Below are 12,691 nucleotides of genomic sequence, written 5' to 3'. Positions count from 1 at the left end.
CAGTCATGCACAGTCATTTTAATGTCCTATACTGCCATCTACTGGATGACACATACATAACAGCAGATCTAAAATAAAAGATCAGGATTTGGAGATCTTAACAATTGGTTAAGTAATGCTTGCGTTTCCCATATGGTGCACCTCCTCTTTTGCACACTTCTCTGAGTACACTGTGATATATAAACACAAAAAGTCCTGACTTAAATTATACAGAATTGGATATTAACGTGTGTCCTGTCACATTTGACATGCAAAAACAGTGCGAATTTAAACGCACACGCTGTGTTTGTGACTTATCGTTGCAGAAAGGTTTGAATTAACTCCACAACAAATACATCAAATAATCATTACTAAAGTTCTTACTGTAGTATTTCTCACAAATAATAGGTGAGATCTGCTTCCTTCATGTCTGTCACTGTGTTGTTTACCTGACGCAGCGGAGGCGGAGATTGAGGCACACTCTGACAGACACGTACGAATGGTGGGCGGGGAGAACCAGCATTAAAGGCACAGGCCACAAAAACATCTACAGCGTGCTCAGAGCAGAAAATCCAATATTCTGAAAGCTCTAATAAATAATCTGATGGGTGTTTTGAGCTGAAACTTTACAGACACATTCTGGAGACACAAAAGACTGATCTTAAATATCAAAAAAGAGGTAAAATAGCTGGCCTTTAAGAATGTAATTGTATATTTTATTGATCGTATATCGCAATGCTTAAATCCCACCATACAAATGACCATTTTTGTCTCACTGATGGTTATGTTTAGTAGTATTCACATAACTACTAAACACCATCATGGGAACACACATGACCGTGAAGCAATGAAACATACATGATTTCTCTAAATGAGATCTAACATGAAACTCTAATGTCTATTGTTGATTAAAAAAACAGCCAGAGTAATATCTTAAACAAAAAAAAGCATAATAAGTGAAGTGTCATGCAGGGAATTCGAGGACCACCGTATATATTAAGGAAACGTCTGGTTAACCTGGTCACAGTTGAACCATGAAGCCAGGTTACAGATTTTTACTGGGGTTTTTTTAACCCTTGAAATCATGGTCATGTTTTACAATCTGAAAAAAAATGTGGCATTTCCAGCACACTGAAAAGTGCCTATTTGTTCAAGCTACTTATTTAAAATGAGCTCATTTAAAGCTTGTATAAATAAATACGCTTGTTTAAAAAAGCACACTTGTTGACGCAACATAATTGTTTAATGTTCAACACACTTAAGTAAAATTAAAAAAATAAGCTAACTTAATTCGTACATGTTGTCCCAACACAAATCAACTGTGTGGATCCCAGCATTTTTTACAGTGCACTGTGTTTAAAACCCACACTGTACTCAGATCAGCTACTAACACATTTTGTTTGCATGCAATAGAGCTAGAACGTCTGTTAAAAACATCAACTAATCAAACAAATGGCTCGTTTCCACTGACTGGTAACGGTACGGTACGGTTCGGTACAGGTGACCTTTACCAAATCGAACCATACCGTACCACTCAGTGGAAATGGGCCAAAAGGGCACAGTATAAAATGACAGAGAGTTTCTCTCTTGTGTTTGAGTTCAGAGCGTCTCCATTGCTCTCCATCATGATCTCTTCATGTGGGCAGATTTTTCACCTTCTCGTATGTCGGAAACAGCAGAACTAGAGAATTGAAGCACTTTTAGCTTAGCTTAGCTTAGCATAGATCATTGAATCGGATTAGACCATTAGCATCTCGCTCAAAAAATACAGCGTTTTGATAATTGTTCTATTTAAAGCTCGACTCTTCGGTAGTTACATTGTGAAAATAACATTGTAAAACTCTTTAAATGTTCTTATTTGGGTGAACTATGCCTTTAAGGGTTTTATTGTTACCCAATAGCTTACACATTTTTACCATAGCATCTTTAGCATCTCCTTAGCATTATTGAAATCACTGTAATTCTCTTACAATCTGAATTAAAGTGATATTTCAAGCTGTGTTATATGAAAATTACAACACACACTGTACTCAGATCAGCTACTAACACATATTGTGCATGCAGTAGAGCTAGAACATCTGTAAAAACACACACACACACTATATAAAAGGCAGGAGTTTACAGAGAGTTTCTGGCTCTTCGAGACATCTGCAGCGTCCCTGTGTTTGAGTTCAGAGCGTCTCCATTGCTCTCCATCATGATCTCCTCATGTGGGCAGATTTTTCACCTTCTCGTATGTCGGAAACAGCAGAACTGGAGAATTGAAGCACTTTTAGCTTAGCTTAGCATAGATCATTGAATCGGATTAGACCATTAGCATCTCGCTCAAAAAATACAGCGTTTTGATAATTGTTCGATTTAAAGCTCAACTCTTCGGTAGTTACATTGTGAAAATAACATTGTAAAACTCTTTAAATGTTCTTTTTTTGGGTGAACTATGCCTTTAAGGGTCTTATTGTTACCCAGTAGCTTACACATTTTTACCATAGCATCTTCAGCATCTCTTTAGCATTATTGAAATCACTGTAATTCTCTTACAATCTGAATTAAAGTGATATTTCAAGCTGTGTTATATGAAAATTACAACACACACTGTACTCAGATCAGCTACTAACACATATTGTGCATGCAGTAGAGCTAGAACATCTGTAAAAACACACACACACACACACACACACACACACACACACACACACACACACACACACTATATAAAACGCAGGAGTTTACAGAGAGTTTCTGGCTCTTCTCGACGTCTGCAGCGCCCTTGTGTTTAAGTTCAGAGCGTCTCCATTGCTCTCCATCATGATCTCCTCATACGTGGGCAGACTTTTCACCTCCTCGTATGCAGGAAGCAGCAGAACCGGAGAGCTGAATCCCCCGGAGAGCGAGTCCTGGGATAATGCGTGTCCGTGCAGGAGAGACGGCTCCTCTGGAGACTGGTGTCTGGGACGGGGACACACCACCCGCTGGATGAAGTATCCCACAATGAAGAGCAGCAGCAGGATCAGCAGACCCGACAGTCTGCGCACCAGCCAGTCCAGGTTATCCAGAAAACTGTGCACTTTACAGCATTGGACGTCCTGTTGGCTGCTGTTCTGAGACCTGCAGCATTTCTGGTCTTCCTCACACTGGATCTCCGCACAGCTTTTCAGCGCAGCGCAGGAGATGCTCAGAAACACGGGAGCAACACTCAGAAACGTCCTCGCTCTCATGCTTTCAATGCATTAGATATCTGATGCTCCTTCAGGCACGCACCAAATTTACTTTCTGAATCAACTGGAGAAGTGCGTTCTGCAGCTCTGTTCATGCACACACACACACACACACACACACACACACACACACACACACACACACACACACACACACACACACACACACATAAAGAAATTGTAGTCCAAATGTTATACTTTCTGAATCAACTCCAGAGAAGTGTATGGTGTGGCTGTGTTCATGCACACACACACACACAAAAATGAATTAAATTGTAGAGCAAATGTTATTAAATCACCATCTTCTGCCCTCTCCTTCAGTCCGTTTGAGTCTCCGTCTCTCAGAATGGAGAAGAAGGTGACTTTTATAAAGCCACCTGATTAAAAATGCATGGCACTGTTTCTCTGTGGGTTTGAATGGAGCCATTACTGCTCAAACTATAAACACCAGCCTTACTGAAGCGCTGAGCTATATTTCGTTTTGCGTTATACAGTTCATCTTACAGCGTAACGAGATTAGCGAGGAGTGAGTAATACTGATGAAGAGCATGCAATTGTTTGCTGGAGCTTCTTGTGATTACAGATCGATATTGGCGATGTTATTAAGGCTAGAAAAGGATTTAAGTTTAAGTGCATAATCAGCTGTGCTAAGTTTGGAAGCCTGTTTCTGCTACTGAATTAAAAACAAAAAGGTTGTTGCGGCTTTTTATCTCAAGTTGCGAGTTGTAAGTCAGGTTTGTGGGATATTAACTTACATTTCTAAGAAATAAAGTCAGGATTCAGGGGTCAAAAGATAATTGCGAGTTATAAAGTCAGAATTCAGGGGTCAAAAGACAATTGCGAGTTATAAAGTCCATATTCTGAGGTAAAATGTTGCAATTACGAGTTATAAAGTCGAAATTGAGGTAAAAAGTTGTAATTGTGAGTAATAAAGTACAAATTCTGAGGTTAAAATTCACAATTGTGAGTTATAATGTCAGAATTCTGAGGTGAAAAGTCGCAATTGTAAATTTAGGTAAAAAGTTATAATGTGAAAATTAGGTAAAAAGTCATAGTTGCGAGTTATGAAGTCAGAATTTTAAGGTAAAAAGTTGCAATTGCAAGTTTAAATGTCAGAAGTAAAACGTCATAATTATTGTGAATTCTGAGGTAAAATTGTAAGTTAAAATGTCGAAATTCTGAGGTTAAAAAGTCGCAAGTGTGAGTTATGTCAATATTCTGAGGTAAAATGTCAAAATTTAGGTAAAAGTTATAATTGTGAGTAATAAAGTACAAATTCTGAGGTTAAAATTCACAATTGTGAGTTATAATGTCAGAATTTTGAGATGAAAAGTCGCAATTGTGAATTCTGAGGTAAAAAGACAATTGCGAGTTATAAAGTCAGAATGCTGAGGTAAAAAGTTGCAATTGTGAGTTATAATCTGAAAATTCTGAGGTAAAAAGTAACTATTGTGATGTTTAAAGTCAGAATTCTGAGGGAAAAAGTCTCAGTTGTGAATTCTGAGGTAAAAAGTCGAAACTCTGAGGCAAAAAGACAATTGCGAGTTATAAAGTCAGAGTTCTGAGGTGAAAAGACATAATTGCAGGTTATAGTGACAATTCTGAGGTAAAAAGTTGCAATTGCGAGTTATAAATTCAAAGTTCTGAGGTAAAAAGTCGTAACTGCGAATTATAAAGTCCAAATTCTGAGGTAAAAAGTCATAATTGTGAGTTATAAATTACAAATTCTGAGGTAAAAAGTCATAATTGCAAGTTATAGTCACAATTCTGAGGAAAAAACATCGCAATTGCAAGTTTTAAAGTCAGAATTCTGAGGTAAAAAGTCCCAATTCTGAGTTTTAAAGTCAGAATTTTTAGGTAAAAAAATCGCAATTGCGTTTAAATGTCAGAAGTCTGAGGTAAAAAGTCATTTATTGCAAGTTATAGTCACAATTCTGAGGTAAAAAGTCGCAATTGGGAGTTATAATGTCAATATTCTGAGGTAAAATGTCAAAATTTAGATAAAAAGTCGTAATTGTGAGTAATAAAGTACAAATTCTGAGGTTAAAATTCAAAATTGTGAGTTATAATGTCAGAATTCTGAGATGAAAAGTCGCAATTGTGAATTCTGAGGTATAATGTGAAAATTCTGAGTTAAAAAGTCATAATTGCGAGTTATAATGTCAGAATTGTGAGGTAAAAAGTCACGGTTTGAGAGTTACAGTCAGAATTCTGAGGTAAAAAGTCGAAATTCTGAGGCAAAAAGACAATTACGAGTTATAAAGTCACAATTCTGAGGTAAAAACTCATTTATTGTGAGTTATAGTCACAATTCTGAGGTAAAAAGTCGCAATTGTGAGTTATAAAGCCAGTTCTTAGGTAAAAAGTCGGAATTGCAAGTTATAGTCAGGATTCTGAGGTAAAAGGTCACATTTGTGAGTTATAATGTAAGAATCCTAAGGTGAAAAGTCCCAATTGCGAGTTATAAAGTCAGAGTTCTGAGGTGAAAAGACATAATTGCAGGTTATAGTGACAATTCTGAGGTAAAAAGTTGCAATTGCGAGTTATAAATTCAAAGTTCTGAGGTAAAAAGTCGTAACTGCGAATTATAAAGTCCAAATTCTGAGGTAAAAAGTCGCAATTGTGAGTTATAAAGTCCAAATTCTGAGGTAAAAAGTCGCAATTGCAAGTTATAGTCACAATTCTGAGGAAAAAACATCGCAATTGCAAGTTATAAAGTCAGAATACTGAGGTAAAAAGTCCCAATTCTGAGTTATAAAGTCAGAATTTTTAGGTAAAAAAATCGCAATTGCGTTTAAATGTCAGAAGTCTGAGGTAAAATCTCATTTATTGTGAGTTATAGTCACAATTCTGAGGTAAAAAGTCGCAATTGGGAGTTATAATGTCAATATTCCGAGGTAAAATGTCAAAATTTAGATAAAAAGTCGTAATTGTGAGTAATAAAGTACAAATTCTGAGGTTAAAATTCACAATTGTGAGTTATAATGTCAGAATTCTGAGATGAAAAGTCGCAATTGTGAATTCTGAGGTATAATGTGAAAATTCTGAGTTAAAAAGTCATAATTGCGAGTTATAATGTCAGAATTGTGAGGTAAAAAGTCACGGTTTGAGAGTTACAGTCAGAATTCTGAGGTAAAAAGTCGAAATTCTGAGGCAAAAAGACAATTACGAGTTATAAAGTCACAATTCTGAGGTAAAAACATCGCAATTGCAAGTTATAAAGTCAGAATACTGAGGTAAAAAGTCCCAATTCTGAGTTATAAAGTCAGAATTTTTAGGTAAAAAAATCGCAATTGCAAGTTTAAATGTCAGAAGTCTGAGGTAAAAACTCATTTATTGTGAGTTATAGTCACAATTCTGAGGTAAAAATTCGCAATTGTGAGTTATAAAGCCAGTTCTCAGGTAAAAAGTCGGAATTGCAAGTTATAGTCAGGATTCTGAGGTAAAAGGTCACATTTGTGAGTTATAATGTAAGAATTCTAAGGTGAAAAGTCCCAATTGCGAGTTATAAAGTCAGAATCATGTATTTTGTTGAGTAACAGATGAAAACAAAATTACAGTTGAATGAGGGGACACAACTTTAGACATGAAATTTATCAATTGTACTGGAATGTAAAATTATTAATCCAATGATTACTCAATATATTTGTTACTTTTAGATGTTAATATTAATCTAAGGGTATTTGACATAACATAATAGTTTAGTGTGTGAGTGACAATGAATGGAGAAAGAAACATTTTCATTTATCACACAAAAATGTTTGTTAAAAAGAAGTTTCCATTTGTGTATAATATGTATTTAGGTTTGCCATGCAGTGTTAAATCTGGAGGAACCGTCAGCTTTACAATATTGGCTTTATGTGCAAATGGAGGCAAAATTACGTTACGAGCCTTGAAAAAGGCAGAATGACTGTGCAGTATACATTTACCAAAGTTTGCCTGTAAGACTCAAGTCGATATTTGCTTCTCATAAACAGAGCTAATGTCCAATTGGTCAAATGTGATTACCGGAGCATTATGCCATCAAATACACTGGAACAGAGTCAAGTTGGCCAGCCAGATTCATGAGGGATCGGGTTTCTCACTGCAGTCGCTCTCATTTACTGAAATATGAAACTCGGTGTCATTAGCAGAACATTCAAATAAACATTTGCTGACAGAGACTGCGGCTAGCATTGTTTTGATGGCAGCTTCTTCATAGCACTTTTTGTAAACAGGGTTTTTATACTCCATCGTTCAAAGATAAGCATAAATATTTCCTATTTTTGACCAAATAAATATAATTTGCTTCCATTAAATGTTTTTGAGTGCATTCTTGACTAGCTTTTATGGCACTTCATTTTACAGTAGTTTCACAATTAGTTTAATGATGAGTGATGTAAAAAGTATTCCCTCTGATGTGATATTTTAATTATTTTAAGTTATAAAGTCAGAATTCTTAGGTAAAAAGTTGTAATTACGAGTTATTAAGTGAATTCTGAGGTATAAAGTCACAATTGTAAATTATAAAGGCCAAATTCGGAGGTGAAAAGTTGTAATTGTGAGATATAAAGTCTGAATTTTGAGGTAAAAAGTTGTAATTGCTAATTACACGTCAAAATTCTGAGGTATAAAGTCACAATTGCAAGTTATAAAGTCAGAATTCTGAGGTAAAAAGTTGTAATTATGAGTTATTATGTGAATTCTGAGGTAAAAAGTCGCAACTGCGAGTTATGAAGTCAGAATTCTGAAGTAAAAAGTCACAATTGCGAGGCATAAAGACAAAATTCTGAGGTAAAAAGTCGAGATTGCGATTTAAAAACTCCGAATTCTCAGGTAAGTAGTCATAAATGCGAGTTGTAAAGTCTAAATTCTAAGGTGAAAAGTCGTAATTGTGAGTTATAAAGTGAATTCTGAGGAAAAAGTCACAATTGCGAGTTATAAAGTCTAAATTCAGAGGTGAAAAGTTGTAATTGTGAGTTTTAATGTCTGAATTTTAAGGAAAAAAGTTGTAATTGTGAATTATAAAGTCAAAATACTGAGATCAGAAGTCGAGATTGCGATTTATAAACTCCAAATTCTGAGGTAATAAGTCATAAATGCGAGTTATAAAGTCAAAATTCGGAGGTGAAAAGTCGTAATTGTGAGTTATAAAGTTATAATTTTGAGGTAAAAAGTTGTACCTACGAATTACAAAGTCAAAATTCTGAGGTATAAAGTCACAATTGCAAGTTATGAAGTCCAAATTCTGAGGTGAAAAGTCGTAATTGTGAGTTATAAAGTCAAAATTCTGAGGTAAGAAGTCATAAATACAAGTTGTAAAGTCTAAACTCTGAGGTGAAAAGTTGTAATTGTGAGATATAAAGTCTGAATTTTTAGGTAAAAAGTTGTAATTGCTAATTACACGTCAAAATTCTGAGGTATAAAGTCACAATTGCAAATTATAAAGTCAAAATTCTGAGGTAAAAAGTTGTAATTATGAGTTATTAAGTGAATTCTGAGGTAAAAAGTCACAACTGCGAGTTATGAAGTCAGAATTCTGAAGTAAAAAGTCACAATTGCGAGGCATAAAGATAAAATTCTGAGGTAAAAAGTCGAAATTGCGATTTAAAAACTTCAAATTCTGAGGTGAGTAGTCATAAATGCGAGTTATAAAGTCTAAACTCTGAGGTGAAAAGTTGTAATTGTGAGTTTTAAAGTCTGAATTTTGAGGTAAAAAGTCAAGATTGTGAGTTATAAAGTCAAAATTCTGAGGTGAATAGTAGTAATTGTAAGTTATAAAGTCCGAATTTGAAGGTAAAAAGTTGTAATTGTGAATTATAAAGTCATAATACTGAGATAAGAAGTCGAGATTGCGATTTATAAACTCCAAATTCTGAGGTAAGAAGTCATAAATGCGAGTTATAAAGTCCAAATTCTGAGGTAAGAAGTCGTAATTGCTAGTTACAAAGTCAAAATTCTGAGGTAAGAAGTCATAAATACGAGTTGTAAAGTCTAAACTCTGAGGTGAAAAGTTGTAATTGTGTTTTAAAGTCTGAATTTTGAGGTAAAAAGTCAAGATTGTGAGTTATAAAGTCCAAATTCTGAGGTAAAATGTCGTAATTGTAAGTTATAAAGTCCAAATTCTGAGGTAAAATGTCGTAATTGTAAGTTATAAAGTCCAAATTCTGAGGTAAAATGTCGTAATTGTAAGTTATAAAGTCAGAATTTTGAGGAAAAAAGTCGCAATTCTGAGTCCTAAATTCATGAGCAGAACATTCAAATAAACGTTTATTGACAGAGACTGCGGCTCGCATTGTTTTGATGGCACCTTTTTGAATAACACCACTTTTTGTAAGCAGGGCTAATAAAATGGAAAATGAAAAAAAAAAACATTATTAAACATCATTTGAGAAATATGTAAAATAAAATAAAATAAAAATCACAAGAGGGCCAATAATTCTGAATTCAACTGTATATCTTTTTATTGCACCTCACATAAAATACAGCTGAATTAATTTACAGCGTTTTAAATATAGCAGTTTATTTGTAGCTTTTATATTCATTGATCCCCCTGCTGTTGCTCCATGCGTTTTGTCTTTATACATTTTTAATGAACAAGGTTGAGTCATTATTATTGATTACTGTAAATATAATCTCACTAGCCATTGTTTGGACCCCCTGTAACTCCCCATGGCACTGATTCATTTAACAATGTGCTGGGAAATAGCCAATATGGATTAGCATGTTTCCAGTACAAATTAGCATGTTGCTAGCATGTTTTCAATATGGATTTGCATGTTGTTAGCATGATTTTAGAATGGATTAGCATGGTTCTTGGCCCCCTTTGACTCTTCGTGGCACTGATTCATTCAACAATGTGCTGGGAATTAGCCAATATGGATTAGCATGTTGCTAGCATGTTTCCATTATGGATTAGCATGTTGTTAGCATGATTTTAGTATGGATTAGCATGGTTCTTGGCCCCCTTTGACTCTTCATGCCACTCATTCATTCAACAATGTGCTGGGAAATAGCCAGAATGGATTAGCATGTTTCCAGTACAAATTAGCATGGTGCTAGCATGTTTCCATTATGGATTAGCATGTTGTTAGCATGATTTAAGTATGGATTAGCATGGTTCTTGGCCCCCTTTGACTCTTCATGCCACTCATTCATTCAACAATGTGCTGGGAAATAGCCAGTATGGATTAGCATGTTTCCAGTACAAATTAGCATGGTGCTAGCATTTTTCCATAATGGATTAGCATGATTTTAGTATGGATTAGCATGGTTCTTGGCCCCATTTGACTCTTCATGCCACTCATTCATTCAACAATGTGCTGGGAAATAGCCAGTATGGATTAGCGTGTTTCCAGTACAAATTAACATGTTGCTAGCATGTTTCCAGTGTGGATTAGCATGTCGTTAGCATGATTTTAGTATGGATTAGCATGGTTTTGGTCCCCCTTAGACTATTTATGGCACTGACTCATTCAACAAAGGGCTGGGAAATAGCCACTGTGGATTAGCATGTTTCCAGTACAAATTAGCATGTTGCTAACATGTTTTCAGTATGGATTCGCATGTTGTTAGCATGATTTTAGTATGAATTAGCATGGTTCTTGGCCCCCTTTGACTCTTCATGCCACTGATTCATTCAACAATGTGCTGGGAAATAGACAGTATACATTAGTATGTTTCCAGTACAGATTAGCATGATTTTAGTATGGATTAGCATTGTTCTGGACCCCCTTTGACTCTTCATGCCACTGATTCATTCAACAATGTGCTGGGAAATAGCCAGTATAGATTAGCATGTTTTCAGTACAAATTAGCATGTTGCTAACATGTTTTCAGTACAAATTAGCATGTTGCTAACATGTTTCCAATACAGATTAGCATGTTTTTAGCATGATTCTGGTACGAATTACCTTTCTCTCCATATTGATATGAGAGAGTCCCTCAGTCGCTGCAGATTTACCACTATGTTGCTTTATGATATACTATATTTCAGATTTATCACTATATGCGTCTTTCACCCGTGCTCTACTGGATCTACGTCTCATTAATAAAACTGTGTGTAGAAACCTACCTGAAAGTAAACGTACACCAGAATACATTTAAACATATTTATTAATGATTATGGCTCATATGATGATTTAAAGTGATTCAGTTAAGTCAATATTCAGGTTAAATATGTTTACTTAAGCTTTACTTAAAGTACACATGAAATCAAACCTAACCATGTTGATGTTGTTAGCTCACATTGCTAGTTTTGTGGTGAACCGTTCATCTGTGCATGTCATTCAGAAAAAAAATGCACTTCCTGTTTGTTTTGGGTTAAATTCTCAGATTAGGTCAGTCTGAGGTATTGGGCGGGGCTAATAAACTTAACCACGCCTCTTCAGCTGTCAGTTTTGACAACAAACAGAAATGGTGAGCAGGAGGAGTCTGCTGTAACAACTCTCCCCAAACCCTTTTCCCTGTCTTTCTGAATGAAACGCCTACTTTACTACATCCAATCAGCTTGCAGTAGAAAAAACAAGCCCCGCCCACTGTTTTCTCCTTTTCTCCGTTTCTCTAGGAACTGTGTCACAAAACGGAAAAAAAACAGTCGCAGCTTCCGGTTCATGCAGTTTCAAGCGGAGCGTTTCTGTTGTTGTCAATGGTAGCGCCATGTTTATATTAGCACCTGCAGTGTAGCGAGGTGCTGAGCAGGTGTTTTATGGTTAACACTGATTGCTTGTCTTTTTTCAGCTGTTGCGAAAACGCAGCACCAATCAATGTCACTTTTGAGCTAGCCATCCAATCACAATGGAGGAGTGGAACCACGCAACTGCCAACAAATAATCAGGGGATACTCTGTATCATAGCAACTGACTGAAAATAAAACCGCTGCGCTCCAAAACAATGCTTGTGCTTCTGCGCTTCGGTGGACACCGAGATACTTACAGCTGCACAGTCTCCTGTCAAGTTAGTTATTTCGTAGATCACAAGGTTTCCATCCCTATTTTGCAGATACGTTTTTAAGAACAAGCGAAATTTGTGCCTGGGGTTGCATATTGCTACAATTTGTGTGAAAAATAAATGGCAGGGGGCGATATGACACTGCCAACAATTTCTGTTTCCTTTTAGCGCTACTGCTGACCACTTACCTCAGTATGGACGACTTTTCTGGTGTGGTCAGTTTGCTCGGTAGCTCACCATGTATGGTGTCGGATTTTGGAGTGGGGTTCGAGTCCAATGGTTCAAGATTGAGGATGGGACAAATTGTGGTATATGTGCATGGAACGTGATGGATTTCCTCCTCTAGTTTGTTTTTGAGAACACTATGGCTTGACTTTGGGGTAGAGGGCGTTAAGAAGGACATTAATATTTGCAGAAATATACGGCGTCCTCTGGTGGATTTACAAGAAATGGTATGTATTAGAAAACGTGCCACAGTGATCTATTTAAGATTGTCAAAAATGTACACAGCGGCCTCAAGTAGACTTGTGAAAATAAAAACTGCAAGAAGACGTAGTCCCTGGTACTTA

General features: G+C 36.0%; 1 protein-coding gene across 1 annotated transcript; it reads right to left on the bottom strand.

Moving 5' to 3' along the window:
• Nucleotides 1–2,680: 2,680 nt before the first annotated feature.
• Nucleotides 2,681–3,246, bottom strand: LOC130241302 (uncharacterized membrane protein C3orf80). Its single transcript, XM_056473001.1, has one exon. It carries the CDS (start codon nt 3,192–3,194, stop codon nt 2,706–2,708), a length of 489 nt encoding a protein of 162 aa, XP_056328976.1. The 5' UTR covers nt 3,195–3,246; the 3' UTR covers nt 2,681–2,705.
• Nucleotides 3,247–12,691: the final 9,445 nt, after the last annotated feature.

The sequence above is a fragment of the Danio aesculapii genome, chromosome 15, assembly GCF_903798145.1.
Source record: "Danio aesculapii chromosome 15, fDanAes4.1, whole genome shotgun sequence".
NCBI lineage: Eukaryota > Metazoa > Chordata > Actinopteri > Cypriniformes > Danionidae > Danio > Danio aesculapii.
This window is presented reverse-complemented; position numbering and strand designations above follow the sequence as displayed.